We start from the raw sequence: 25,188 nt of genomic DNA on the forward strand, positions 1-25,188 counted from the left end.
CAAGTCCAACCAATCAACAACAAAATTGACAATGATGAGACAAAGTTAGCTTTAACACCTCGCATAGACATTGATTTTGGTAAAAAACCAAACTCACCAAATATTTCAGATAAGATAAACAAGCAAAAAAAATAGAGGGAGAAAGAATGAGAGTGATACGTTAAGAGAGTGCTGGAAACCAATTTTAGAACCAAAATGTATACAGCCATCAGAAAAGCACTCAACGATCAGTTGAATCTATGCCGACCAAGCGAATGGTCGTGCTTTTGAACTGAAATCATTACTCCGACAAAAAAAGAATAGAAACTTGGTCGATAGCTATTGCCGGCTGTGACGATGAGTGAGAAAAATGTCCGTAGACGGGTTATAACACCCACAAGTGATCCTCAGAATACGGATCCATTGTTGCGGCAGCGTGGGTCTGCCCATGGCGATGATGAGGTAAGCCAACTTAACCGTTGAACCACTTCACCCTCAATGGGTAATCAATTATACATATGTTTGCCGTGCATCGATTAGATAGACTAATACAGGTATTTCAGAAGGGTGTGGTACCCAAAATATGGCTGGATTTATGAGTAATCCAATTATATATGTAGAAACATATATTTTGGCTTTATCAAAAAGGCAAACGCATTACATATCGAATTTTGCCCCCACCAACTTTGCAATCAGTTATCTAGTCTAGACTAGAAACCTCATTTACTGTTAGTAATCAGGCAAATAATGGACTTGAAAATACTTTTATATTGTAGGAGGGGATTTTCTATAATTTTATGGTCTACAATTTCCTAAGAAATTAACCAAAACTTTAACTCTTTGCCAAATCTAACCAAAAGAGCAGTTTATTTTTAAAATCGGGGGGAAAAAAAGAAATAAGCAATCACCAATTTTTTTTTTATTATTTCGGTGGCAACCAATTATCAGGTCTGTGAGTACAACATGTTGACCATACTTCTTGTATATAGATAAGATAAGTTTGTGATGGATTAAATCTAACATTTGGGACCCGATACACGCATTTCATGGCATAGAATTGTCGAAGGAGGGGTATTAATTAAGCAAAGACAACAACAAAAAGTTGTATGCCCTTGTCCATTTAAGTAGAGCATGTTATGACTAATCGACCTATATATATATATATTTCTAACCGATCCTAGCAACCCAATGCCTGTGAACGTGCCTTTATTGAACGCCACAAGATCAAATGGTATTGGGCTCCAGCTCTATTTGCTTTTTGGCTATTTCTTTATTGCGCCATTTCTATACCTGCCTGTCATCAATTGCCACGCCCATTGACTATCGAAGAGGAGGGCAAATATCCGGAACGGTTTATTGCCGAACGAGCGGAAAAGAATCTACAATCATTAGTCGAACTAGGACCACGAGTGGTGGGCAGTAAACAAAATGAAATGGGAGCTGTCAAAATTCTAAGCACCAGAATGAATAAATGGCGCACAGATTCGAGTCCAATTCATGATATCGAAGTGGATATTCAGGTGGCATCCGGAGCCTATGTCCATTGGTCCATGGTCAATATGTATCAGAGCATACAGAACATTGTGGTCAAAGTTAGTCCTAAGGGAACAAATAGTACAAATTATTTGCTAGTCAACAGTCATTACGATTCGGTGCCAGCTGGCCCAGGAGCTGGTGATGATGGCGCCATGGTGGCCAATATGATGGAAGTCATTCGTGTATTGGGCAAGTCAAAGATACCGCTTAAGAATCCAGTAGTCTTTCTATTCAACGGCGCCGAAGAGAATCCCCTGCAGGCTTCCCATGCCTTTATCACTCAACACAAATGGGCCAAGAATTGCAAGTGAGTTTGATGGGGAGGGAAATGTTTCCTCTTTTGGTTTAGTTGCTAATCATTTTTCTGTTTACTTTTCCAGAGCTTTGATTAACTTGGATTCAGCTGGCAGTGGTGGACGTGAAATTCTTTTCCAGTCAGGACCTAATCATCCTTGGCTAATGAAGAGTTATCGTCGTGCCATCAAGCATCCCTATGCCTCAACCATGGCCGAGGAAATGTTCCAGCACAATTTTATTCCATCTGATACTGATTTTCGCATCTTTCGTGATCATGGAGCTGTTCCTGGATTGGATATGGCCTATCAGTATAATGGTTATGTCTATCACACAAGCTTTGATCGTGCTGAGATTATTCCACGCGGCAGTTTCCAAAACACTGGCGACAATCTCTTGTCCTTGGTCCGTCAAATTTCTAGTGCTCCAGAACTGGATGATACTTCGGTAGGCTTTCATTCCCCACTCGCTCGAAGTAGTCATTCTAAAGATTGTTTCTTTTTGCTTTCAGAAATATTCCGAAGGACACACGGTTTACTTTGATGTGATGGGCTGGTTCTTGGTCTTCTATACCGAAACCGAGGGCATTATCCTAAATGTGATTGTGTCCTTAGGAACTTTGGGTGTTTTGGCCTATGCCATTAAACTTATATCCGTTACCTCGGGCATTAAGCTGGAGAAGATTCTGCGCCGTTTATTGCACACATTTGGTGTCCAGGTCCTTGCCGTGGTCGCTGGTACCGCTTTGACTCTCTTGATTGCTGTCTTTCTGGATCTGGTGCATTTGCCCCTGTCATGGTTTACAAACTCATGGCTTATATTGGGACTCTATTTCTGTCCCTTCTTCTTTGGAATGGCCATTGTGCCAGCCATGTATTTCCATTACACAAAAGATGTAAGTAGAATGAAAAGGAATATTTTGATTGAAAGATTGGAGTATATATTTTTTGTGTTCTAGGATAAACTGCCTATTGGCCAACGTGTGCAATTGTTGTTGCATTCACATTGCCTCTTCTTGGCCATTCTTACCTTGGTCTTGACCATTTGTGGCATTCGTTCAGCTTTCGTATTGATGCTAAGCTGCATGTTCTACACCATGGCCTTGATCATCAACTTGGCCACTAAGCTGCATACCAAAGGTTAGAGTCAGCTTTTCAAAAGGTATTCTTTTAAACTAATAACTTGTGTGTTCTTCTTTTAGATGTCGCCTGGGTCATTACCCATATTGCTTGTGGGGTTCCTCCATTTGTGTTCTTTGCCTATTTCTCGCATGGCTTCTTTGTCACCTTTATTCCCATGTTTGGACGTTTCGGACAGAATGTCAATCCCGATTTGGTTGTGGCCGTGTTTAGTGTGTCTGTGGGTTTACTCACTTGTGGTTTCATTATACCCACATTGCATCTATTCCGGAAATCAAAGACCATTATCTGTGTTCTGTTGGGCATCGCTGTATTCTGCATGATTCTGGCGGTAACCCCATTGGGTTTCCCCTATCGCCCGGAGACAAGTGTTCAGCGATTCGCTGTCCTTCACGCCAAACGTACCTTCCACGATGCCAGCAATAATGTACGTCGTCAGGAATCTGGTTACTTTATTATGCCTCAGGATAGACGCACTTACTCGGTGAAACGTAAGACACGCTGCCTTAACTTTAATTACTTTTCATTTCTAAGTGGTTCCCCTTTTCAGATAACGTTATCAACATGACTTTGGCTCAATCAGCTCACGAAGACTGCCTCAAGGAAACTATGTGTGGTCTTCCTTTGCATAATCAACGTTGGCACAAAACTAGGTAAAACCCCTAACTTAAGCACAAAAAGTTATCCTACTAAGCACTTTATTTCTCACAGAGAGAACAGTTTATGGATTCCCGCCTCAGAGCCCAAATTGGGTAAAAATCTGCCCACAGTTAAGATTGTGTCTAAAAAAGAAATTTCGTCCACCAAAATACGCTATGATATGACGTTAAGTGGTCCCGATCACATGACTCTCTTTATCCAACCCTTGGAAGGAGCTAAGGTCACAGGCTGGTCTTTCCATCAGGCCCCATTGCGTCTAAACTGGCAACCACCATTCTTTATCTACTTCTCTTGGGGCATTAATGATGATCCCCTCAATTTCTGGCTGGAATTTGAGGTATATAGCAAAAATATCTCATGAATTTTTATGAATCTTATTGTTGACATTCTGTAAATTTTATTAGAAACCCTCGGGTGATTGGAAGAAGTCAACATTTGAGCTTGGAGTCGGCGGTCATTGGACTCATGAAAGAGAACTATTCACACCCGATTTCAAAAAGTTTTTGAGCAGTTTCCCCAAATACGCTGATGCTGTACCCTGGCCGGCATCATATGAGACTTGGATCTACTGAGATTCTTAATTTTGTAATATAAAATTTTAATGATTAAATAATAATAAAAGTGAAGAACTTGAAAAATGTTTAAGAAATCAATCAAATTGTTGTTTATTCTAATAGTTTTCCCTTTGATTTCCTTAGCAACAATTGGCAAAGTGTATGTCTAATCGGTCAAAAGCCAATGAATACCTTTTTAAGCCCACTAATTGTTATTCCAATCAATCAATTAATCAATCAAATCAGCTTGCAATTGTCTAAAAACATTGTTGTCATCATTAGTCTAAATGTTTTTGCCAGTGTTGGGGGAATAAATTTGCAATTGGTTTTATGAGCCATATTTTGTTTATAAATAAAACAATTTTTTTATATTTTGTTTTTGCCAAACTTAAAAAACGCACGCCGCTTGCAACTAATGGGACAAAGATTGCAGATAAGGTTAGATTAAGATAAGATGCCATAAAACTTTTACTTCTTTCATAACCAACTTTTCAAATATTATCAATTGATTCCTAGGTAAGCGACCCACGATATTATGTTAAGACCCGGTAACTTAGCGGTCCAACAATTTGGTAAACTCTACACAATTGCCGATCTATTATCAATGCACTGTGATGTTTGTTATTAGATAAATCGGCCGACTAAATGAACTTTGAAATGGAAACTCTTAAAAACTATTGTAATTGAACTGGAATTGAGAAAGGTTTTAAAAAACTTGGATAAAAGTATGGATATGTTAAGATTATTTGATCCGGCTTATACCATAATTTTACAGAAGACATTTTGTCATCTGAAATTTAACTTCCAATAAAGATTGTTTTAGTTTTCAATGTTTGTTAAGAATATTTTCGGTCATTAAAAGTTAAAGTTTTATATTAAAGATAGCGCAGGGCAAAGTTTTGAGTAAAATCAATGAATTGTTGGGAACCACACGGCGTATGCGTGATTCAATGCATCAATTAAGTGAAAACGAGAAGCAAAGATTGTTTTTTTTTTTTTTTTGATAAATCTTCTACTAAATTCATTTGAAAGATATTTTTAGTTTCAAATCTTAAAATAAGTAAAGTTAAAGAGATAAATATTGAATATTTAATCAAATTTAAGAACAACTATTTAGGGCTTGTCCCTTTAGAAATTTATTTAGATTAATTTATCAAGTGATCAAAGTTTTAATCGATTATAGTTTATAGGTTTTTAGTTTTAATGATTTATTGAAATTTATGATAAGTTTGACACTTATAAGTATTAGAGGTTTTTAGAACAAAAAGTTTAGAGAAACACGAGACGATTGAGTAACTAAGCCGATAAAGTCCTTTACCTTTATAAAGAAATTTGTAAATTTAAAAATATCGGTACATCCCCTTTACAATTATTCTTATATAATCCAATGATAGTCCATCCTGATTAATCACAAGAGTTTGGTGAAATCAACGTAGGTCACTCAGGAAAGAGATTAAGCCGTGCGACCGGGCCACTCGTTTAATCTTGCTAATTTTATTTCATAATATATGGCCCAATGGCGACTTGGCTAATTCTAATAGATTTTAGATTTATTATGCACACAGTCCAGACGGCGTGTGGCTTTGTTCTAAAATTTCTAGGAAAGAAAGTTAAGAAAAAAATTACCTAAAGTGCATACAAATATATGTTTATAAATTGCAATGACTAACACTCTTGCAAAAGTAAACCAAACCCACTTTATTCTCAGCTTCCTGTGAATCAAAACAAACAAATTATTACATTATTGATTTATGATATTTTACAAGTATTTAATTGACCCTAATTTGGTCCGAATCCCCCAGGGTGGAGAATTTCGTGCTTTCTGACATCTGTATAAATTATATGGCCATAAATATTTGTAGCTACTATACTAAGTATATATGGTATGCATATCTGTATAATTCTTACACACACTAATTATAAGATGTCCGCCACACTAAAAGTTTAATCTAAACCATAAAATCCATACGATAGCTTCTGATGATTATTATCGATGGCCAAGCGATAAGCTCCAAGTGAGCATGACCCTACTTGCCTGACCACTTCTACTTAATTCTTGGCCATTGGCTAACATTGTGTCAGTTCCCTAACCCATGGCATGTTGTACGGTTCTACAATACTAAGCCGAGTCGCGTGCAATTTTTTGAAAAGGTACGAGAACGAAAACGAGAACGATACTAAAAGGATTTACCCTCTAATATATATCAGGCATTATGCCACTTCAAGATTACGATCTGGGGAAATAAATCTAAGAAACGCTGTTCACATTGTGATATTGTCGAAAATGTCTGGCGATAAGCCTAAAATATGTTCTTTCATAAATTATTCAGAACTTAAAGCGATGAAGAATAAGGCAATTGGACTTAAAGGATTAAATGTGCTTGTGGTGTAATATTTGATTTATGAGTTTTGTGAATTATTTTGTTCCTTTCATTAATTGATTGATCGAACAGTTTACAAGATCAATTCAAAAACCATTTGGATTATGAGTAAATATTATTTTTAGTTTCATACATCATTCGATTCGATTATTCGTATCGTAAGTATGCACTTATTAGATTGTAATAAAAGAAAAAAAAAAAAAAAAAAAACAACTTCATAAATGTTTTTAGTGCCAAATGAAACGTGTACTATAATTCAAAATGCCGAAAATTCCCCACAAATTTAATTTCTCAAAGTCATATGAGAAATTATTAGTTAAATATTGAGTTAATACTCGTATGATATTATACTCTAGCTAAATCAGATTAAGACACTTTCCATCTCAAAGTAATCCATTTACACTCAATTAGGAAGGTTTTAGAGCAATTGTGTGAGATCATTTTAACAAGTAGCCTAAAAGTAGGCAATACAATTCACAAATTTTCTCTTACGGAAATTATTAATAGAGTGTTGTTCGTTTATTTAACTAGATGACCTTTGACATTATTGACATTACACCCGAAAAGGATGGCCTCAAGTCGAGAATCAAAAAATGGCCTTGGTATGGTGCTCCAATCTTTGCCAGCATTTGTTTTGCTCTCTTCTATGCGGCAGTTGTTCCCAGCTTCTATTCGTATCCCACCATGTTGTATACCAGTAATGAGGCCCAGCATGTGGATGAGTTTATTGGCGAAAGAGCTATGAGCCAATTGGCGGAATATTCAGCCATTGGCAATAAGATGACTGGTTCCATTGCCAATGAAGTGTACACGGTGAACTTTTTGCTGCGCGAACTTGGGGCAATTGTGGCAGATGCTCGCACTGATCTGTACGATATCGAGGTGGAAATGCAATATTCTTCGGGCTCATTTTTCCTCTGGAGCATGGCCATGAGCTATTCGAATCTCTCAAATGTTGTGGTGAAAATCACTCAAAAAACCAATCCAAATAACAATTATTTGCTTGTGAATTCCCATTACGATTCGGAAGTGACTACACCGGGAGCTGCGGATGATGGTGTTATGGTGGTTATTATGCTGGAGACACTGCGTGTGATATCTAAATCGGAGAAACCTCTAGCGCATCCCGTTGTGTTTCTCTTCAATGGTGCAGAAGAAGCCAATATGCTGGGCTCACATGGATTTATCACTCAACACAGATGGGCTCCCAATTGCAAGTGAGTTCAAAGGGGAAACTCATATAATTCACAGGTTAATTTCAAATGTCCATTTTTTAGAGCCCTTGTGAACCTGGATTCAACTGGTGCTGGTGGGCGTGAGGTTCTCTTCCAAACTGGACCCCATCATCCTTGGCTGGCCAAGTACTATAAGGCCAGTGCGAAGCATCCCTTTGGCACTACTGTGGCTGAGGAGTTATTCCAGAATAATTTCATACCCTCCGACACGGACTTTCGCATCTTTCGTGACTACGGCAATGTACCTGGGCTGGACATGGCCCATGTGGTGAATGGTTATGTCTATCACACGAAATATGATAATTTCAAAAATTTGGAACGAGGCACATATCAAACTACTGGCGATAATGTCCTGGCTTTGGTCTGGGCTTTGGCCAATGCCCCCGAACTGGATGATACGGCTGCCCATGAAGAGGGACACATGGTTTACTATGATTTTGTTGGTTGGTTTATGGTTGCCTACACCGAATCAGCCAGTGTGGCCATCAATATTGTTGTCTCCATTTGTGCTCTGATCGCCATTGGCCTTTCCCTGTACATGATGACCAGAGACAATGCTGCCGATGCCCCAAAAGCCTTATTCGTACGATTTGGCGTGACTTTCCTGGTACAATTATTGACAATTGGAGTGGCTTGTGGACTTACTATCCTAGTGGCTGTTTTCATGCAGGGAGTTGGCCTTGCTGAGAGTTGGTACTATCAGATATGGATGACCTTTGGCTTGTATTTCTGTACTCTGTTCTTTGTCATGGGTCTGTTGCCGGCATTTTATATTGGCTGGACAAAGGGCAAAACAAATTTAAAATTGGATCAACTGATTGCCTGTTTCATGCATGCCCATTGTGTGATTATGGTTTTGATATGCATAATTGCCACTAGTTTGGGTGTGCGTTCCGCATTTCTACCCATGATTGGCATATTCTTCTATACGATATCGATAATAATACAGGTTATATTAAAACTAACCGTGAAAAGTAAGTTATTCATTTTGTTAATTCTGTTTGATGGTTTTTCTAATTTCCTTCTTTTTGTAGAGAGCTTTTTTGTCACCGTTAATTTGATATGCCAGATATTGCCATATATTTACTACACCTACACGTGTTATGTAGTTTTGGTGGTCTTTGTCCCTATGCAGGGCAGAGATGGTCCCGACAGCTCGCCAGACTTGCAAATATCTCTCTTTATAATACTCATGACTCTGCATTTTGCTGGATTTACGGTAAGATGAGCACCTTAAACTAAACTAAGACAAAGTCAATGATTATTTTCTTTCCTAATAGATTCCCGTAATGCACAAGTTCAGAAAATCAAAGACTGCCTTTTCGATGTTTGGTGTATTGACGATTATATTTATCATACTGGCAGCCACACCAGCTGGTTTCCCCTTCAAAAAGGATGTGGCAGCTCAGCGCTATTATGTTTTGGTAGGTTTCAGATGTTAAACATTGTGTTTACAGATCTCTAAGAAAAATCTTTTGTTCTTTAGCATACCGAACGCGTGTTCCATACTTTGAACAATGGAACCACAACAGATTCTGGCTTCTATATACAACCGGTAGAAAGACGTATTCATGAGCTAGATGACACTACTTTGAAAGCTGCACGACCCAAAGGCTGGATCGATGAATATTGTCAATCAGAACCCTTCTGTGGTTTGCCTCTATATAGCGGTCGTTGGTTGGATTGGAAGTAAGTATAACCTAAAATGCTGTGCAAGTTAATAAAATCAATCAAGAGGTAAACAAATGTACTAATTTTCCCTTTTCCTCTTTTCTAGGGACTCTGCCCTTTGGATTGACTCATCGGCACCAGAGTTTCCTTTAGCCATAGATCTAACGGTCTTGAAAAATCTTAATAATCAAAATCAAGTAGGCTACAATTTCACTTTAAAGGCAAGTGATCGTGTTATGATCTTTATACAACCGACTGATGGTGTTAAAGTTGTTGATTGGTCATTTGATCGAACACCTCTGGATGAAGGACACGAACCACCGTATTTTATGTATCATTGTTATGCTTTTGTCGAAGAACCATTTGAGTTCTGGGTCCAATTGGACTATTCAGAGGCAAATGTGGCGGATGATGGATCCTATTTCAAGATGGTGGTTGCCGAACATTTTCTATATCACAAAGACAACTATACAACAGACTTTAGAGAATTCTTGGACACTTTTCCCGATTGGACTTATACCACGGATTGGTTTACATCCTATCACAGTTGGGAGCTTTGAATACGATTTGTGAATACTTAATAAATAATTTAAATTTTTTATTTATATAACTAATAGTTAAAGAGGTTCTTATTCTCTCTCATTTGATGTTTGTTCGTTGGATGACCATGGGGGTAAGGTAAGATAAGGTAAGTAATTATAATGTAATATAATAGATGTAATAATTATCATGATGGCAAATAAAACAATTGCAACTTAGAGTTGCCAACTATTGTAGGAACCAATCCAAGAGGTAATATGCGCCCAGGCTGGGAAAGTGGCCAAGAATTCACGAAAATCTTCCTCAACAAACATATCATCGTGAGTTCTGTGGCCCATTACAGCAATTTTGAATGTTGAACCACTCCAATCCTCAGATTCATGCTATACAAATTGAAAATTTGGACCAATCAGTTTAAGAAATTTGAAACTTTGTTTCATTCGCATACCTCGAATTCCATGGTAAACTGTAATGGTGTGGGATCCAAGGCATATGACCAGTATACATAATAGGGCGGCTTTATATTCTGTTCCAGCGGTTCTTTGGTGAATGACCAATCCACTAACTTTGAGTTATTCAACGGCTGAATGAATATACTACAATGATCGGGTCCTGAGATTTCCAATGTGTATTGAATATTTGTCGGTGAGTTGCTTGATTTCTCGATAATGGTAACTGTTGGTATATAATCCGTATTTGGCTCTGGGCCAGGAACCCAAAAGCTGTTGGGTCTGTATAAAAATGATAATAAAATTTATAGAGTAAATCTCAAGTATTCCTTCTCAAAACTTACACTGCATTCAGCCAACGGGAACTATAAATGGGAAAGCCACACATAATTTCTGAGTCGCAATCAAGATTCTCGGCTTTGGTATAATTTGTATTTGTGAAAAGTGCCTCATTCACTGACGTGGGACGGCGATCGACTGGTTGAACAAAAAAACCAGAATCAGTGCGATTTATACTACTCTGAGGATCGTCATTGTGGAACGTGCGACTTGTGTGCTTAAAAGAAATTCAAAGATATTAACTCTCTAGTTAAAACAAAATCTCTTCATTATAAGCACTTACCACAGCAAAGAAACGTTGAGCCGCCGTCTTCTCCACATACGGGAAGCCAACAGGTGTGGCAGCAAAAATCATGAAAAGCAATGTGCAAATGCCAAACAATGAGATAATCGTCTTCGATTTACGGAATAGGCAAAACAAAGGTATCAAAAATGGAGCAAACAGAATGCACAATAAAGCCGTAAAGGAGGCCATCAGCATATCAGGATTGGAATCGCAATCACGTCCTTGCATAGGTATAAAGACCACATAGAAGGCATAGCACGAATAAGTGTAGAACATAAAGGGCAATATCTGACATAGGCAATGTGGTATAAGCCAAAGGAAATCTGTAAAACAAAAATTAACAAGTTAATAACTAACAATTTCTGGTGACGGATAATTTCTATACTTACTCGTCTTGTGCACACAAGTGGCCATATTGAAGAGCACGGAAATGGTATAGAATCCTATGCACAGCATTATAATGAAAGCCGAACGCACATTATAGGTGATCATAACGGCAGTTATTACCGTCAAAATAAGGCAATGAGAATGCATTAAGAGCTGTATGCCATAGGCTAGAGGTAAGCCATGCTAAAGTAAAATAAATTTATAGGTAATTAGTAAAAGGGGAAACTCTTTAAAGTCACTGCCAAACTCACCTCCTTTGTGCGACTGAAGTAGATGGCCGGCAGTATGCCCAACCCAAAGAACATGGGGCAAAAGTATAAGCCAAATAACATCCATGTCTGTGAAAACCAAGACATCGATAGACCCACAGCATCCAAGAACAAAGCTATGCACATAACCAGACCGAAGCCAAGGCCAACACCGCAAACTTGCAGGGCAGCCAATATACCAAATTTGGCCCAAATGCGTCGCCTGAACATTCCCGTCGTGCTGGACATACTCCATATATATGCCACAATTGTGGCACAGACCAAAACACAGACAAATATATTGATTATTTCACCAACTGTTTCTGTATAGTAGACAAAGAACCAGCCCATCACATCAAAGAATATCATATGACCCTCAGAGTGTTTCTAAAATAAAGTAAAGCGAATCAATTCCGATTTCTTCACAAATGTGGAAAACTGCTTACCGAAGGATCTTCCAGTTCATGGGCATTAGCCAAAGCTTTAACCAGAGCCAATATATTTTCACCAGTCAATTGATAGGTACGTCTTGGTAGAATATTGAAACGATCGTATTTAGTGTGATAGACATAACCATTTAAAGTCTGAGCCATATCAAGACCTGTAAATAAAATCAAGGTATCAGTTAAAATTGAAAATTGCTTGAAAAACTCTAAGTGCACCTACCGGGTATTTTGCCAAAATCGCGAAAAACACGATAATCCGTCTCTGAGGGAACAAAACCATTTTGAAATAGCTCCTCACCAACAGTTGTGGCAAAGGCATGAACAATATTTTTGCCATAATACTAGAAATAGATAAGTTTAGCATTACTTTAACAAGAATATACAGATCCAAAAGTATTAACAAATTACCTTTATAAGCCAAGGATGATCTGGTCCGGATTGAAAGAGAATTTCACGACCGCCGCTGCCAGCTGAATCCAAATTTATAACAGCCCTAACAAAAGAGAATACTTTAATGATAACGAAGAATCTTTTTTCTTTGTATTCGAGACTTACTTGACATTCTGGGCCCAAGGATGTTGTGTGATGAAGGCATGTGATCCCTGCAGAGGATTCTCTTCGGCTCCATTGAAGAGGAAGACAACCGAATAGGTTAATGGTGTCTCATATTTGGTTATGACTCGCAGAACTTCCAACATAATGACACACATCATGCCCGAGTCGCCAGCTCCCGAGCTACCAGGAACGGAATCGAAATGACTATTAACCAGTAGACTTGCCTCACTAGTCACGTTTTTGGGTGATAATTTTACAACCACATTCTGCACACTTTGGTATACATTCACCATGGACCATAACAGATAGTTTCCCGATGCAATTTGCACATCCTTCTCAATGTCATAGAGATCCAAGCGTGCTTCATTTATGATTTCCGTAATCTCACTAAGTAGAAATTGTACGGCAACCTGTTCATTAGCTGCACTTCCGACAACTTTTGGACCAATTTTGGAAAGCCGAAGCAAAGTATTTTCCGCACGTTCGCCTATAAATTGTCCAGGTTGCTTCAACTCATCCTCTTGGGTCTTCAGTTTGGGCATACGATGAAAACTTGGCACCACAACCAAATAGAACAGCAAAAACCAAAAAGCAGCAAACAGCGGGGCCCAATACCAACCGATTTTGCTGCGATTATAGATGATCTTCATGTTCTCGTATTTGGATTTCATTTTTTTTGTGGTTTATGCACTGGAAAATCAACAAAAAAGAGATGAACCTTTGGTTAGATGTCAGTGAACTTGCTTCATAATTGTCTGACTGGAATTCCATGTGGCTGATAAAGCAACTCATTCATTCATTTTGATTAACGCGTCACTATATGTTTTCATATGCAGTGTGACTAAACACTTGAACCACCGATTAAATAATTAGGCGCTTCTGATACGAACTCGGTGCGATTAACTTGAAACTGTCAGAGACACAGAGTCAGAGAGTCACCGAGGCAGAGAATCGGGCGGCGATCTCTATCGACAGTCTGTCCACTTCTAACTTGAGTGAACGTCCGGCATAAATCCATCAATAAATTAGATTTATCAAAATGGGAAAGTAATGAATATTCAATAAAGACCCTACAAAACACACTCACACACACACATTAATCTGTGCCTCAATATCTGAATCCTTGATAATAATGTCAAAAGCTTAGCAGGAAATCAATTGAAGTTCGATGAAGTCAAATGATGGCGACTAAGACGAAGACGAAGGCGGCGGCATGCCAAATCGAATCAAATCAATACAAATCAAATTGGTAAACAAATTTCTTCTTTTTTTTTGTACAAGTACAAGTTGTTGAAATGATAAGAAGCCAACTGGCAGCCAATACTCACACATTTGACGTGATTTTTTGACTTTATCATCATCATTGGGTTTTAGGGGAAACCATCGTCGGCTGATGTGTTAGTAATTTGAATATAAACAATATAGAGCACAATCAATGGACTTATCAACTGCCACAAATAAATGATTCATAGTTAGTCAAATGGGCTAGATTTTGGCTCAAATTACCTTTCAGTTTCTGACATTTCGTCACAACCGGAAATCAAAAGGTAAACATCCCACAACTAACTAAACTAAACGATAAAATTATTTATATAAGAAGAAAAAAAGGAACCCACATCCTCCCCTAAATTGTGATCATACAAATGAATAATGAATAATACTATAATGGGATACATTTTGTAATTTTCAGAGATATTTCATTCTTATTTATAGCCCGCTGGGGCCATAATATATTTTTTTTTTTTTTTTTTTTTTTTATTCTGTTTGTTTAATGTTCACACATGCGATTCTAATAACAAAATCAATATGATGAAAAGTTATAATGAAGTGGAAATACTCTAGAAAAATACTCAAAATGGAAGCATTTTTCATTTAAAAAGTATTAACTGCAAAAAAGTCGAATTCTATTTTTTTAAATATTCCCTTTGATTAGATTTATAGGGTCTTTTTTTTCTTGTTGAGCTAATTAATCTTATTTTCTTTAGTTTAAAAGGAAAAATATTTATACACATGTGCAAAGTTGTTTGAAAAACTTTATATAGACCAATTTGTATTTCAGGGCATATATTCTATATTTACATTGGCATAGAAACTGCTTGTATGTATGTGTATGTGTGTGTGTGTGCCACATGATCGCATAAGTCTAACTAGTTCAAATGATGTCAACTTTTTAGAGGCAAAAGCAAGAACTAGGCAAAAGAGTCATAATGACTGCAGGCCGTAAAAGTTCTGCCCATAGTCAGCAGGCTAATGATTCGAATGCATGCAAATTGCAATTTGGGTCGCTGCGGACACCCATTCGACCCATTTCCAATGGCAATCAAAGTGACCCCAGACGACCGCAAAGACGTCGAAGCGATTAAAAATGAGACAAAAACACAAATACCTACATCGAATTGATGATTGTAAGTAGAGCAAGCTTAAGCACTTTTGCAATGCATTTTTCATTAAACGATTTGCATACCGAGAAGTCACAACTATCTATTTGGGACTCCTACTCCGACTTCGACTCCGACTCCATCTGCATCTCCATCTTCGCCTTCTATTACCCACATATGTATGTGTATTTATTTAAAGAAAAAATTGAAAATCCATATCCATAGAGGGAGCCCAACTTCAACTGCATACGAGACAAAGGGAGTGGAGGGGGAGTAGGAGTAGTAGTTGGAGTAAGAGGTGGAGGCAAAGGCGAAGGCGTTGCGTCAGGCAATCAAGTGTGACAAACAAACGACCGGCAACAAACACTGCATTGTTTGGATATTCTCCCCTCCCGAGTCGAGAAAGAAAATGTACAAGAAAACGAAAGAAACACCAAAGAGGAATATACAAAAGAAAGAACAGAAGAAGAACAAAACAATCATAGTATCTGACAGATATACATACAGATGCAGACATATGTGGTATAGACGTTTGTTTGGATGTATATACAAAATGCGACACGCTGCAAGGGCCAAAGTCAATAACCTGAAAAGGAAGTTGCGGTTGCACTTGTGGCATCAACAACAACAGTATCGACTCAAGAAGAAGCCTTGCAAACGAATTAGCCAAAAAAAAAAAAAAAAAACATAAGAAGCAGCTGTTTCTTCTCATTTCTTGTCTCACCTTTACTAAATTGGCCTTCCTTATGTTTCGTCAATGGATATCCGTTCTTAGATGTCACGAGAATGCCCAACAAAAAAACAACAAACCGTTGGCACGCGAAAATTATTAGCACATCTGACGAAAATAAACTTGAATATTTTTTTTTTAATAAATTTTCGAACTTTAGGTTTTGTCCGAATGGTGAACGGCAAACACTGTTTCCGTTGACGTCGTCCAAAAACGAACTGTCGCCTTCAGCGTTCGGCGATGTTCTGATGATATTCAGATGGTCGGACTGCACGAGCTGCTGCTACTGCACTACAAGAGATCGCGACAAGAACTGCTCTCCTTGACTAACCCGTTCACTCTCCCTCTCTCTCTCGCTGTTAGTCACTTTTTTTCAATCTCTCACTCTCTCTCTGTCGTTTGTGGGGCTATTAGAGATAGTGGTGGATGATGATGCTCACTATAACGGTATTCCTGTATGATTTTCCTTTCTTTTTTTGTAATCCTGCGACTGTTTCACGCGTGCCGACTGCTTGATCGCTACTAAATCGGCTCATTTTGGATTGAGTTAATTTTATACACCCAAACCTAAACACTCCCCCCTGGCGGGTAACACACAACACTTGAATTTCTTTGGCTAAGCACTTGAGCCGCCTTAAGAGCTGCCGCTTCCATTGCTTATCGGATTTGCAGTTATCGAAAAGTGCTACACCTAATCAAATCAAAAAGAATTTGACAAGCATATATGGTTAAAAGCCCCCAGACACAAAGGGTGCCAAAGGGGTAAAAGGATACAAGTGTAACCCCAGTCTATAGATCGATGTATGTTTGTATATATGTACATAGATATAGATATCAGGAGATAAGCTGATTATGGCGATTGTGACTTCATCAATAATTAATCGCATTTTGATAACAAGTGCTACAATGTATGCCCACACACACCCACACACACACACACACTCACATTGGATTTGCACTAATAGACATCTAGAAGTGGTTTTGACACTGCTTTATAAAATGGCTTAACATGCGATTTAGATAAGGATAAGTTTAGAGGAAAGGAAACCCTTCAAACTGTTTCCCATAAGCATTATCTGTAGGATGATTTGAATAATCAGACTTTCCAATCCAAATGTTATTTGCTTAAATAAAACGTCAGAATTAATTGCAGAAAAGTAAGAAATTAACATTTAAAGTTCAAAATTTGAAAGTAATTTACAGCTCTAGGTGTGTGTGTGTGTGTGTGTGTGTGTGTGTGTGTGTGTGTGTGTGTGTGTGTGTGTGTGTGTGTGTGCGGTGGAGTTAACCAAGCATAAAAATGCTTGACATAATTTGTTGTTTGAATCAATTTTCCCAGCCTTTGAGTTCATTGAAGCGTTAATCAACGATTCACTAGACAGGTGAATCTGAATTCCGTAACACACTTATACCCATACACCCACACTTACACTTAAACACACACACACATACACATACACATACACATACACATACACATACACATACACATACACATACACATACACATACACATACACATACACATACACATAAATAACGCAAACAATTTGTTAATCAAGCGAAATCAACGCAAGCGAAACTCAATCCCGACTGAGAATTTTTGCACAATACAGGAAAATCAAAAACAAAATATAAAAGCAGACAAAAGATATATACTAAGGTAAGGTAAGGTAAGGTCTATGGAGTAACAAGTGGTAATCGGTGGGGAAATGGAATGACACATTAAACGAAATGAAATCAACAGACAGCAGCAACAGCAGCACCAACAGCAGACAAATAGACAACGACAACGATGAGGCACAAATTAATTAGTAAACTTTGTAAAAAGCCAGAGACAAGCTAACAAAAAAAAAAATAAATACATTTGAAATGGGTTGGGTTTTTGAGTCTCCTCCAGTTTATCATAGATATTCGTAGTGCCAATTCAGTTTAGTACAGTTCCAGTCAGCTAGTCAGTTAGTCAGTGTTTTGTGGCTGATCGCTAGGAAGAATCGATCCGATCCGATCCCCTTTGTCATATAATGACTATGATTATTAATACTCAACAACAACGACAACAACGACTATGCGGTCTATCGTCTAATCAAATATCAAGCCGTTTCTAAATTGTATAGATTTATAGTGTCAAAGTTTCAAAAAAGGCGCCGCCTCAATCAAATATTTACGTACAACAATAACAATCTACAAGGAAGAAGAAACCAACTGCAACAAAAAAGAACAAAAAAATTAAATTCAGTTTCTGTCTTTTTATTACCCCAAAACAACATAGCATTTCCCAATAAAGATAAAAACTAAAAAGAGTGGGGAGAAAAAACTTATACACGTATACGGGTTATCACTTGGACTACTATTAAATAAGGTGCAAAAAACTCCCGTAAACAAGAAGTACTACATTAGGAATAAATAATTACGATAATAATTTCACCCGACGCGTTTAGCCAATAATTGCGCCAATTTATCGGTTGCAGGTGCCATTGCTTTTATTATTATATCGGAAAGGCGTTTCACGATAAGTTTTCCTATATCATTTGGTTCTCCAACTACTCGAGTCTCAATTGGAATTCACGAGTGACTAGGAGCAGACGTTTCACTAGGAATAGTATTGGATTCTAGGGAATTCCAGTTCAAAAAATCATCTAAAAATGGGTGTACGTATAATACTGTGTGATAAAACCAATATTGTGAAGTGTTTTAACAAACTATTGGAACTTAAATTCTAAATTTGTGAACATTTTTTTTTCAACAAAAATAAAAAAGACGTCAAAAGCAGTGGGACTAAAATGGATAAGCTCAAGAAAGTGGAATATTGTGCCAAAATTAATAATTAATAAATAGTGAAATAAAAAAAATGCTTCGTTAATATATTACGGTTTATTAAAAGTGTAAATTTATATTTAGTTATATAAAATTTCTATTAGCCAAGTCGTTTTACCTATAACCAAAACCTGTGCTCAGAAATGTCTTAATTTTTCTCTTGATCGGTCTATGTGAATAGCGAATGTTGATTTATCTTTATGCCTATCAATTAATCCTATATCCGTCTGTATATAAGTGGGTATGGGAAAAAGGATCAAGTTAGTTGCAAAATTTCGTTGAAGTTAAGTGAAATATGGCAAATCCTTTGTGGGGGAAATGTAGTAAATATCATCTAAACAAAAACGAATTTTACATCTTAAACTGAAATGAATTCCTTTCAAAATTACGATGTAGATCCTTCAAGAATCCTAGATATGCTAAAAGAACCAAAGAGCTTGAAAACAAATTGTATATCGTTAAAAATATTTAAATATGCAATCAAACAGTCCTGTTCTCGATTTCAATTTCAAAAAATTAGATACCTTGATTCGCTGTCATTATTATTTGGTTAAGCCGCTCTAAGTTTGAAACCGATTCAAAAACATGAACAGGGTTAATAATAAGCCATAAAAAAGGCTATTATGTGAAATCCAAAATACAAAAAAAAACACAAAAATGTTCAAGAACTGTCGTCAAATGTAATTAATCAAAGGGAAAATATCCTTAGAGGGTATGGAAGAAGGAAGCCGTTTGCTTTAGCACAAAAAAAAGAGACAAGTTGCAAAAGTAGACTACCTAAAAGATAAAGAGATTTGGTAGATTTAAGGGAAACCCACTCAAAACCAGAAACGGTCAAAAAAAAATCCATCAAAATTCGGAACGAAATTCTAATAAATTGATTAGTATAAACAAACAAACCAATTAAATATCAAAAAACGTGAAAGACAACATGAATCAGTCAAGATAATGCTTTTTGATTGTCCTAAAAAGAAATTACATTTGTCACTAGTTCGAATCGTGTTGTTTGGCTAGGTCTTATCTTAGTTAAAGGAAAACAAATTTTTTTGGGTATTACCAAAGTCAAATTCAATGATTCAATAGAAATCAAATCAGTCAGTTTCTATAATTATGAAAATTCCACTTGAATTTAATCTGTCTAGGAATTTTCGAGAAAATATGAACAAACTTTTACCACATTTAAGTGGAATAATAAATGTTCACGTTTCGAACGTGTTCCTTAAAAGAAATCTAAAAACGTAAGGTGATCTTATCGTCCGTCTTGAAGTTTATATTCATGCCAAGTCAGCAGTATTTAAGAAGAGTCCACAAACAAAAGAAAATACCAATGTATATATGTATACATATATGTTTGTATAGGTAGTTTGGCCAAAACCTTAGTTCAAAAGATGCCGTACGGCTTGCAAATTTCTTGTTGTTGTGGACGAGAGGCTATAAAAATTGTTATTAAATCATTATCAATTATTAATTTATGATTAGAACTTTATGATCCTTTGACCACACGCCCTAATGAATCATGTATTGAACACGCGAATGATTTCAATGTCAATGGAAATCAAAAATAAAACCGAATAGAAATGAAACATTGACAAAACCTAAACGACTTCAAAGAATTTTCTTATCACAAAAAGGTAATAAAGTCAAACAAGTTGCCAAGTGAAGCAGCAAATTGAGATTCAGTTGTCTTGTTACATTCAGAGGGTTAGGACCCATGCAGAAGAAGGAGAAGGAATAACCAACCAGGGGGAAACCCCCTCATATATCGCAGATAAGATATTAATAAACGTGTTTCTCTCTATTTTTCGCTCTCTGTGCCATATAGTTTAAGTCCAAATACCATATTGATGTGGACTTTGAAGTGCCCAAGAAACTACAATGGTATTATGCGCCAGCGTTCTTTGGTTTTTGGTTCGTTTTGTATCTGGCGTTGGTCAACACTCAGATCAATAGTATGCCCAAAGCCTTGACCAAGAGTGATGAAGTGAATAATCCTTATTCATTTATTGCCCAAAGGGCAGAGGATACTCTAATCGAATTGACACGCCTGGGACCACGTGTGGTGGGCAATGAGGCCAACGAAATCCTGACTGTAGAGTTTCTTCGCAATGAAGTTGCCAAAGTTGAGGCCGATATGTTGGACAAATTTGAAGTGGAGTTCGATGTGCAGCAAGCAAGTGGCGCCTATATACATTGGACAATGGTTAACATGTATCAGGGCATACAGAATGTGGTGGTCAAATTGAGCGAGAAGAATAATACCAATGAGAACTATTTGTTGATCAATAGTCATTACGATTCAGTGCCTGGAAGTCCTGGAGCTGCGGATGATGGCTCCATGGTGGTGACCATGTTGGAGGTATTGCGTGTCATAGCCAAAACCGATGAGCCTCTAGATCATCCCATTGTCTTTCTCTTCAATGGTGCCGAGGAGAATCCCCTGCAGGCCTCTCATGCCTTTATCACTCAACACAAGTGGGCCAAAAATTGCAAGTGAGTGACTTGACAAACAAAAAAAACACTAATAACTTTATATAAACTTTGCTATATTTTCCTTTTTAGAGCTCTCATCAATCTGGACTCGGCTGGCAGCGGTGGACGTGAAATTCTTTTTCAATCGGGACCCAATCATCCTTGGCTCATGAACTACTATCGCAAAGTGCCGCATCCGTTTGCCAATACCATGGGAGAGGAACTTTTCCAGGCTGGCTTTATACCTTCGGATACAGATTTTCGCATTTTTCGGGATTACGGCGGTGTACCTGGTCTAGATATGGCTTACATATTTAATGGTTATGTCTATCATACAAAATACGATCGTGTGAATGTCTTTCCCAGATCCTCATTTCAACATACGGGCGATAATGTATTGGCTCTGGCCAAAGCATTGGCCAATGCTCCCGAACTAGATGATACGGCTGTGAGTAACGAGAGGATAAAACTGTAACTGATTATATATTCCTAATCTTTCTCTAATGTGTTTCAGGCCCATGCAGAGGGTCATAATATCTTTTATGATTTCCTCGGTTGGTTCATCATCTTCTACACCGAGACCATTAGCATCATTGTGAATGTTATTGTTGGCGTTCTGGCTCTTCTGGCCATTGGTATCTCAGTGTACTTCATGTCTGTGCGTTCTGGGTGCAGTTGGAAGGGTATTCTCTTACGTTTTGGCATCACAATTGGCATTCAACTTGTATCCTTGGTTCTTGCTTTGGGTCTTGCCGTACTCGTGGCTGTTTTTATGGATGCTGTGGATCGTTCCATGTCGTGGTTCAGTCAGATTTGGACTATCTTGGGCTTGTACTTGTTTCCCATTATCTTTGGCATGAGCATTCTACCCGCTCTGTACTTGGAGAAGACTAAACGTGATCCTTTAGGACTGGGCTTTCGCATACAACTCTTTATGCATGCTCATTGCATCAGTTTGATTTTGATTATGATGATAATGACTGGAGTGGGCATACGTTCGGCTTATCTGATAATGATCTGTGTCCTCTTCGATATATTGGCATTGATTGTGAATTTGGTCACCAAATGGCATCGCAAGGGTAAGAGACTCTGAGGAATATTATGTATAGTATGTACATTAATTTTTTTTCTTTTTTTAGCCTATTGGTTTGCCATTGCGGTGACTATTTGCCAGGGTCTACCCTTCATTTACTTTACTTACATATGTACCGCTTCGCTGATGACTCTCATGCCCATGCAAGGACGTTCCGGTTCTGAAACGAATCCCGATTTAGTTATTGCCGCATTAATGTGGCTATTCTCTTTAATGTTTGCCGGTTTCATAGTGCCACTTACTATGTTCTTCCGCAAAACAAGGACGATAATACTCTGTTTTCTGGCTGGCACAATTCTGTTTATTATCATATCGGTGACAGATGCTGCCTTTCCCTATCAGGACAATAAACGAGCTCAACGTTATTCCGTGATTGTAGGTGGATTGGAAGAATAGATGATGGTTTATGCTAAAAATAATCTCGTGACCCTTCTATTTTTAGCACGCTCACCGACGTCTACATAATGCCGATGGCAGCATACGCACAGATGAATCGGGAATGTATATTTATCCTCAGGATAGACGTTTCAGCATAGCTGAAGGTTCGTAAAACTTTCTACATTCCATTTGTCATGAAAAATAAATTAATTAAATATTCTTTATACAGGCCAATTGAAGGCCATTGGAGATGTTCATCAGGTTAGCGAGTTCTGTGACGAGGAAATGTTCTGTGGCATGCCTCTGTATAATCATCGCTGGAGCAAGGCTCGCGAATATAGTCTTTGGATACCCATAAAGGAACAGCCTGAAATTCCAACTGTATATCCACAATTAGAGCTGGACGAAATCACCGAATTGGAGGGCAATGAATCACAAAGACGTTTCAATTTCTCACTGACTGGTCCCGATCATATGACAATTTTTGTGAACGTTAAAAATGATGCAAAAATTCTTGATTGGTCATTCAATGACACCATGCTCCGAGAGAACGAAGAGCCACCGCATTTTATATATTTTTCCTATGGCTTGGATAACAGCACATTACACTTCCACATAGATGTTGAGGTAGGCCAATCAATTAAATTGAAACTGTATCTTTTACTCATTATTTTAATCTCATGTTCTTTTGCAGAAGACAACATTATCATTTGATGTGCCCAGTCTGGAAATAGGCATTGGTGGTCATTGGGTGAACGAAGATCTTAATAACATGCAGCAATTGAATCGTTATCTAGAACACTTTCCTTCCTACACCTACATACAAGGTTGGGTGGGCACCTATGAGAGTTGGTATTTTTAGTTCGGTTTAGGTTATGAGGGGAGACACTTAGCGGGCGGGAATTACACATAAAATGATATTTACATTACTTTATTTAATTGATTTACTAAATTGTAATTATAGGCTATTAAGTTGTTGCTATTATCGATTGTAACTGTAGCGAATCTGATAAATAAATTGATAATCCAATGAATAGAATAACGCAAATTTATACCTTTTTGGTTGAATTATAAAACTTTCGTTTGGGTGATTAAAAATAATAATTGATTGATTTTATAGTCACTGAAGGCTTAAAATTTTGTTTCTTACACTTTGCCATCATTAGCCATTAAATTATTTAGGTGGTAATGATGTTTGCCATGCAATATAAAACCGAAGAAAGTACTAGACACTACGTCATTTAAAAGATACTTGTCTTTAGCAGGCACTTTTGAAACTGCAAGTGAGTAGTTGTCTTCAACACTTCGGCCTCGTATCAGCTAGTAACAGAACTCACTATCTCTATCATAAGACTGAATACTTTTAAGTCGTTTGACGTTCTTGTCGTTCTCTTTTCTTAACGAATTTTATTTCTAAAAACCATACAGATCAGAATGGACTTTGTCCCATTTACGTGATTTGTACGAAAAGGAATTGTAGTTCGAACATTAACTTCAATTAGAAACCACTACACAGACCAAGAGACCAGAGTAGACTTTTAAATCGAATCCACAGACTAAAACTTAAAATTTGACACCTTAAAGTTAGGTTTAATCAAAGTCAATGTAAATAGACCATTGAATTCAGGACTCTGGGTGAGGGATTCTCTTAATATGCAATATATGTAAGTTTCAGATTTCTAAAAGGAACCGAAACGAATTTGGTTAGATCATATAAAGATTCAATTGAAAATTTATTCAATTGTTTGAAATCAATATAATTAAATTAATATAAAGATTAACGACTGTTGTTGTTTTATATTAAAAATATATCATTATATATTTTATACAATTGTCAAAATCGACTTAATCGACGGTTCAAAATCAAGCTTTTTAAAGTGTTATAAAGCAATTTAATATATGACAATTAACCATTATATATTAATACAAATTCTGAAGTTCAGATTCTACTGTCTATATTAAATCGATAATTTGCTTTTTGTAAGTTTTCGAATAATCTAAGGCCAGTAATAGGTATAAAATTGATTTGGTCTGTATATAAGAATATTTGTAGTTCAAAACATTTTTGGTTTGTGGCATTAGTCAAATGTCAATGCCATGCCAATAATTTTTCCAGTCAGTGTAGTCAATATTATTATGTTTATGTGTTTGTAGATTACTTGAAGTCTGTGCGTTAACTGCTTGCACTGCTTAAATTGTTACAAACTGCTTGCTTTGACTGCTTTAATTGTTTGAACCGCTTTGGCGCTCAAATTAAACAACATGCCAATAATGTAAACAAAACCTGTTGTTGTTGACTTTATAACACAAAAACATGAAAGCCATTTCCTACTACCATATATTTCTTAGCGAATTCCATGAGGACCAACCATTAAATTTTCGACATTGATTTGTTACCTCTACAAGGCACACACACACATGCAACTATCAATTTACCAATATAAACACCCAAAGAGAGGTCATCACCACATTAGAAAGTGTTGAACTTGTGGCCCACTCACTACGTTCATATTTATTTCGCTCTGACAGAGAGATTCCACGGGCATTTCATCTATGAATAGAAAAGAGTGTGCTTAGGCGAATCAAAAAAAAAAAAAAATTAATAAACAAACATTTTTTTTAAT

General features: G+C 37.2%; 4 protein-coding genes across 4 annotated transcripts; 3 read left to right on the top strand and 1 right to left on the bottom strand.

The window, feature by feature from the left end:
* Window positions 1-246: 246 nt before the first annotated feature.
* On the top strand, window positions 247-4,266 carry LOC137576362 (endoplasmic reticulum metallopeptidase 1). The gene is made up of 9 exons (XM_068289411.1): window positions 247-441; window positions 1,161-1,822; window positions 1,896-2,256; window positions 2,321-2,704; window positions 2,768-2,948; window positions 3,011-3,439; window positions 3,499-3,601; window positions 3,660-3,945; window positions 4,013-4,266. Exons 1-9 carry the CDS (start codon window positions 337-339, stop codon window positions 4,178-4,180), a joined length of 2,679 nt encoding a protein of 892 aa, XP_068145512.1. The 5' UTR covers window positions 247-336; the 3' UTR covers window positions 4,181-4,266.
* A 1,988-nt stretch (window positions 4,267-6,254) lies between these two features.
* Window positions 6,255-10,068, top strand: LOC137576783 (endoplasmic reticulum metallopeptidase 1). Its single transcript, XM_068290080.1, has 7 exons — window positions 6,255-6,313; window positions 7,075-7,760; window positions 7,821-8,752; window positions 8,813-8,997; window positions 9,059-9,202; window positions 9,265-9,467; window positions 9,556-10,068. Exons 2-7 carry the CDS (start codon window positions 7,075-7,077, stop codon window positions 10,007-10,009), a joined length of 2,604 nt encoding a protein of 867 aa, XP_068146181.1. The 5' UTR covers window positions 6,255-6,313; the 3' UTR covers window positions 10,010-10,068.
* LOC137576784 (endoplasmic reticulum metallopeptidase 1) lies at window positions 10,024-16,064 on the bottom strand. Its single transcript, XM_068290081.1, has 11 exons — window positions 15,802-16,064; window positions 12,700-13,389; window positions 12,553-12,637; window positions 12,365-12,485; window positions 12,145-12,299; window positions 11,702-12,085; window positions 11,453-11,633; window positions 11,061-11,386; window positions 10,783-10,994; window positions 10,438-10,720; window positions 10,024-10,372 (listed from the first exon to the last, which is right to left on the bottom strand). The coding sequence occupies exons 2-11, from the start codon at window positions 13,368-13,370 to the stop codon at window positions 10,205-10,207; spliced, it is 2,586 nt and encodes an 861-aa protein (XP_068146182.1). The 5' UTR covers window positions 13,371-13,389; window positions 15,802-16,064; the 3' UTR covers window positions 10,024-10,204.
* Window positions 16,065-18,355: 2,291 nt separating this feature from the next.
* LOC137576343 (endoplasmic reticulum metallopeptidase 1) lies at window positions 18,356-23,612 on the top strand. Its single transcript, XM_068289390.1, has 8 exons — window positions 18,356-18,458; window positions 20,447-21,114; window positions 21,184-21,541; window positions 21,608-22,172; window positions 22,233-22,561; window positions 22,629-22,728; window positions 22,794-23,191; window positions 23,259-23,612. Exons 1-8 carry the CDS (start codon window positions 18,453-18,455, stop codon window positions 23,424-23,426), a joined length of 2,592 nt encoding a protein of 863 aa, XP_068145491.1. The 5' UTR covers window positions 18,356-18,452; the 3' UTR covers window positions 23,427-23,612.
* The last annotated feature ends 1,576 nt before the right edge of the window (window positions 23,613-25,188 follow it).

The sequence above is a fragment of the Drosophila tropicalis genome, unplaced genomic scaffold (assembly GCF_018151085.1).
Source record: "Drosophila tropicalis isolate 14030-0801.00 unplaced genomic scaffold, ASM1815108v1 contig_593, whole genome shotgun sequence".
NCBI lineage: Eukaryota > Metazoa > Arthropoda > Insecta > Diptera > Drosophilidae > Drosophila > Drosophila tropicalis.

Bases quoted from the DNA above. Each gene is read 5' to 3' on its own strand.
- LOC137576362 (XM_068289411.1), top strand. From the start codon at position 337: ATGAGTGAGAAAAATGTCCGTAGACGGGTTATAACACCCACAAGTGAT. The intron at 1,823-1,895 runs GTGAGTTTGATG...TTACTTTTCCAG, and splicing joins AAATGGGCCAAGAATTGCAA to AGCTTTGATTAACTTGGATT. The intron at 3,440-3,498 runs GTAAGACACGCT...TCCCCTTTTCAG, and splicing joins ACGCACTTACTCGGTGAAAC to ATAACGTTATCAACATGACT.
- LOC137576783 (XM_068290080.1), top strand. From the start codon at position 7,075: ATGACCTTTGACATTATTGACATTACACCCGAAAAGGATGGCCTCAAG. The intron at 7,761-7,820 runs GTGAGTTCAAAG...TCCATTTTTTAG, and splicing joins AGATGGGCTCCCAATTGCAA to AGCCCTTGTGAACCTGGATT. The intron at 9,468-9,555 runs GTAAGTATAACC...CCTCTTTTCTAG, and splicing joins GGTCGTTGGTTGGATTGGAA to GGACTCTGCCCTTTGGATTG.
- LOC137576784 (XM_068290081.1), bottom strand. From the start codon at position 13,370: ATGAAATCCAAATACGAGAACATGAAGATCATCTATAATCGCAGCAAA. The intron at 12,486-12,552 runs GTAATTTGTTAA...ATCTATTTCTAG, and splicing joins ATCATCCTTGGCTTATAAAG to TATTATGGCAAAAATATTGT. The intron at 11,387-11,452 runs GTAAGTATAGAA...TTTGTTTTACAG, and splicing joins CACTTGTGTGCACAAGACGA to ATTTCCTTTGGCTTATACCA.
- LOC137576343 (XM_068289390.1), top strand. The intron at 21,542-21,607 runs GTGAGTAACGAG...AATGTGTTTCAG, and splicing joins CCGAACTAGATGATACGGCT to GCCCATGCAGAGGGTCATAA. The intron at 23,192-23,258 runs GTAGGCCAATCA...GTTCTTTTGCAG, and splicing joins ACTTCCACATAGATGTTGAG to AAGACAACATTATCATTTGA.